The sequence below is a fragment of the Tetrahymena thermophila genome (assembly GCF_000189635.1).
Source record: "Tetrahymena thermophila SB210 genomic scaffold scf_8254815, whole genome shotgun sequence".
Taxonomy (NCBI): Eukaryota; Ciliophora; class Oligohymenophorea; order Hymenostomatida; family Tetrahymenidae; genus Tetrahymena; species Tetrahymena thermophila.
The window spans coordinates 778,248-783,085 of record NW_002476571.1 but is presented as its reverse complement, the minus strand read 5'-3'; the positions used below and the strand labels follow the sequence as shown (position 1 = coordinate 783,085).

The 4,838-nt window shown below is 22.2% G+C and overlaps 2 protein-coding genes across 2 annotated transcripts in view; both read right to left on the bottom strand. All coding sequences in view use genetic code 6, as the record gives it.

Annotated features, from left to right (window-relative positions):
- Nucleotides 1-1,168, bottom strand: part of TTHERM_00212540 (hypothetical protein) — a gene marked incomplete at both ends in the record, with an annotated part of 1,920 nt that extends 752 nt beyond the window's left edge. Inside the window, one exon of the mRNA XM_001007148.3 lies at nucleotides 1-1,168. This exon is cut by the window's left edge and continues 752 nt beyond it. Coding sequence (XP_001007148.3) covers nucleotides 1-1,168 — 1,168 coding nt within the window.
- A 3,135-nt stretch (nucleotides 1,169-4,303) lies between these two features.
- TTHERM_00211540 (hypothetical protein) overlaps nucleotides 4,304-4,838 on the bottom strand; it is a gene marked incomplete at both ends in the record, with an annotated part of 1,338 nt that continues 803 nt past the window's right edge. Inside the window, one exon of the mRNA XM_001007147.3 lies at nucleotides 4,304-4,838. This exon is cut by the window's right edge and continues 803 nt beyond it. Coding sequence (XP_001007147.3) covers nucleotides 4,304-4,838 — 535 coding nt within the window.

Below are 4,838 nucleotides of genomic sequence, written 5' to 3'. Positions count from 1 at the left end.
TTCTTAGCCATCTCTAAGATCCATCTTTATTGATCGCTTAGATAAATGCTCTTTAGCTAGAATCTGCAGCCATAACTACAAAACCAAAATCTGTTGAAGCAATATCATATGGATAACCAACTTACTTTGTATTTATTGCAGATCCAATAGGTGCTCCTGAGCTAGAAACCTTTTAAACCATAAGCTAGTTTGTGTTTAAATTTGAATAGTATACATAAAAAGAGCTTGAATCTCCAATTATAGGTGCTATGGGTGCAGAACCAGGGCTAAAGAACATATCTTAAGTCATGTTAGCTTTAACTCCTGATAATACTGTGCTCTAAATTGTATTAATATTAAAATTGCTAGAGTCTGCATTAAAAGCAATTTAGTTTTTAGTCCAAATAGTAAGACAATCACCAACAGTTACTCCTCCAAAAACCTAAAGCTTAAAGTTAATAGTAGCACATCCCCATTAAGAATTCCCATTATGAGTATAAGTGAAAGTTGAAGTAGTGTATGTGTTATTATTGCTATCAGAAACATAATATGCTTAAACATTCTTATTGATAATTTAGAACTAGTAAGATTTTCCTTTTTCTAGATCATATCCTTCGTATCCGGCTAGTTAAACTGGGAATTATTATAAATTTCTTTTGCAAATAGTTAATTTTGTCTTAGTGTCAAAGTAAGTACTTTCATAATTGATATTAGGCTTACCATTCGAGTCTACAGACAAAGTGTAGTACTTAAAAGATTTACTATCACTACCTTTTGTACTCGAAGGATATACCTTAGTTTGGGAATAGTAAGTATTGTTAGAGAAATCGAGTTTTAGATAATCTGATCCTATCAAAGTACTATAATCTGGTCTAGCAATTATTGCTTTAAGATCATCTTGAGTGACAGGAGTGTATCCTGAAGGGCAGTTATGTAAAAAAACGACGTTTGATTTTTACTAAACTGAGAATGTCTGTTAAAGAAGTTATATTTAGCCAACTGCAATAAGTTTTCCTATATTTGTTGTTTCTGAATATTCATCTTCAGGAGAAAGAGCTAGAGCAGTGGGTACAGAATTTACAGATCCAGGGAAAGGAGAAGAATCTACAGTGCACTTACATTAGCTTAAAGCATAGACACTACAACAAGTGCAAATTAGAAATAGAAGAAATATTTATTGAATTTTCATATTTTTTACTTTTCTTTTTAATTAATTGATTATATATTTTAGAAAATAAAATTTGGTTTGAATTTAAAATAAAGTTTTTTACATCAAAGTACAAAGTACTAGAAGTATCATTATTACTATTTATATAACAAAAGTTATCACTCATTACCTAGTTTAAAATTCTCTATAAAGGTAAGAATTTATCAATCTATTTGCTATTTACTGTATATTTTTCAAATTAAGTTTTAAATTTTCAGGTAAATTAATTAGAAATAAAGGATATTGATTTAATTAATTTGATGCTAAATTAATATAGAAAAAATATTGAATGTAAGGAGTATTAATACTTTAAAAATAGAGAGAACCAAAAAAGTACCTACATTAAATGAAGAAAACAATACACATAGATATTAAAATAAATTAAAAACTTTTTAATTTCAAACATAATTTATTATTTTCTCATTAATAGAAAAAGCTGTTTAACTTTGAAAGAAAATATTAACTTGTTGAATAAATTTATAATAATTTGAAGAGGTCTGTCGCTTAAATTATAAAGTTTATTTCTTCTTAAAATTTGATAAATTCTAATTTTGTTTTACCACTATATTTATTTATTCTTAAACCTTGATAAATTCTTGTTCTACTGGACCATTTTATTTATTTATATGTTAAAACTTGATAAATTCTAGCTTTGTTGGGCCATTATATTTATTTATTCATCCATCATATACTTTAGGTAATTAATTATTTATTTTAAAAATTTAAGGTAAACAAAATTAAAAGAAAAAATTTAATTAGATTTTTCTTATAAATTTTGATTTCAAGCAAAATAATTAATTGCCTCTTTTTAACTATAAGTAATCTCAGAATTCAAAAGTAAACATATCTTTTATATTAAAGTTAAATTTGAAATAAAATAAATGTTGGAAAGTAACAATCCTCAATTTCATTTATTTTCTGGAAAGACGAAGCTGATTTTTTTAAATTTAATGAAGAATAATCATATAAATAAATTTCAACTTTAAAAATAAATTTATTAGAATTTTTTAAATATTAATTACAAATTAAAAGCCACTCTAAAAATTAATAAAAAATGTTAATAGAATCTAATTATAATTAATTTTATTCAATTTTAATCATACAAATGTCCTTAATTTCATTTTCAAATAAATAATAAGATATTAAGGATATTCTATGTAATTTATTTGATAAAATTTAAAAAGTGTTAAATTATATAAATACTAGAAGCATCTATCAATAACACTATTTACAATGTTGATAAATACTTACATTTATAGAAATTTTAAACTTGTTAATGAGTGATAACTTTTGTTATAGTTTTCAGATAAATTAATTAGAAACAGAAGATATCGATTTAATTAATTTGATGCTAATTTAAAAAAGCAAAAATATTGAATATAAGGAGTAATAATACTTTAAAAAAATAGAGAACCAATAAAGAGCCTATATTTAAATAAATAAATGATATACATAAAGTATTAAATACATTTATAATCATTTAATTTCTAATATACTTTATTATTTTCTCATTAATGTAAAAAGCTTTTTAGATTTGAAAAGAATATATATTTTAATTTAAAGACTAGAAAATATGAATTTGAAGATTTTATCGCTTAACTTATAATATTAATTTATTCTTAAAACTTGATAAATTCTAATAATTAACTGGACAATTCTATTTATTTATTCATTGTATATTGTTGGTAATTAATAATTTATGTTAAAATTTTAAGGTAAACTAGAAGAAAAAATTGAATTAGATTTTTCTTATAAATTTTGATTTCAAGGAGGAATGATTAATTATCAATTTTTAACAATAAGTAACCTCAGAAATCAATAGTAAATATATCTTTTATATAAAGATAAGAGTTTAAAATATATGTTTCAAAGTAACAATCCTCCATTTCATTTATATTATAAAAAGATAGACATGGTTTTGCTAAATTTAATGAAGAATAATCATAAAAATAAATTTTAAATACTTAAAAAATAAACTTATTAATGTTTTTTAAATATTAATAAAATTTGAAAAGCCATTTAATAAATTAATAAAAAATATTATTAGAAGCTAATTATTTATTAATTCTGTATTTATATAAAGTACCATGCATTTTTTCATACCATAAGTTCGCAACAAAAGAATTTCTATTAAATCAAAATTTAAGTACCCAATCTATCTCTATAATTATCTAATTCTCAGCAAATAATTTAATTTTTTGAGTTTGAGTTTAGTTGAACTTTCTGAATAATATTTTTTTTACTAGTCAGATAAGTTTATTTTTACTGAGTTTAAAGTATTTATAAAGTTAATTTTTAAAAATTTAGTCAAAAAAATAATTTTATCATTAAGTTTATGACTCAATTAAGTGGTATAACTTAATCAAGCATTTTATCTTTATTTAAAACTATTGTTTATTTATTTAGTAAAAAATTTGAAAAAATTTCTTTTTTTTAATATGTTTTTATTTTTAAAAATATAACTTAAAAAGTTAATGTGAAATATCATAAATAAATCTTTCCTTAGCATAATCCATATAAATATAAATTTAAATTAATTAGTTCTATGAATTTTAATCATATAAACTCAACTCAAAAATCTTATTTTAATTAAAAATTAGATATTTTATTTAATATATGCCGCAATTTGTTATATCAAGCTAATATTATGCCGCCCTAATTCACCTACTCGCATTTTTAGTCCCAGACACAATCTAAAAATTTTATTTATGCTTCGTGGGGGAATTGTCTCATTTTATATTATATAATTTTATTCAATTACTTTTTTGAATTTTCTTATTTCTACTTAGCTTAGCTAAGCTAAACAATAAATTAACTAAAAACAAACTCTGCTAAATAGATACTACTGATGAAATTCATTAAGTATTATTTAATTACCATTCACTTATTTATTTATTCATTTATTTCTAAACAACGAAATTTTTAAATGGTATTTAACTTTTATATGAATTAAAATAGTTTCATGAAAATTTAAGACAATTATTTTACAAAATTTAAATAATTTTCAAGAAAAAATCTATAATTTCAAAATATCAAATTGAATGTGTGTAATTTGTAAATAATAAAATAAGAAATTAAAAATATTCAAAATAGTAATAATTTACTAAAATATGCATTTCATATACTTAAAACAATTATTAGTAAAGTTAACCATAAACTTTTTATTATTTTTGAACTACTGGAGTTGATATGAATATTTGCATCTAAATTTTGAGAACCATTATTACCATTTGTTGAAGTTACTTTTTCGCTAACCCAATTAGAATCATTCTAACTAACACAAATATTATTATAGTTATTTAATGGAACAGTGGCTTTCACATTAGTAAACTTATCAAATCCATAAATAGGATCAGTTGTAACAATTAGATTTGGATAACTTGGTGTAGTTAAAGCAGGAGTTAAGTAAATATTTAAATTATTATTACTATCCACATATGTGTAGGCGATACTTCCATTTTCAAGAACTCTCCAATCATCTGACGCACTAATTTAGTAATTCTATAATTGTGTAGGTTGCACCAAAATAGAACCATCAACTCCGCTGAGTAAAGCTATATAAGCCTAATCTGCAGTAGGTCTTATATCTTAACGATTAAAGTTTTAAACCTTAGATGATGGGATCATGGTGTAAGCTAGTAAAATGTTTTTA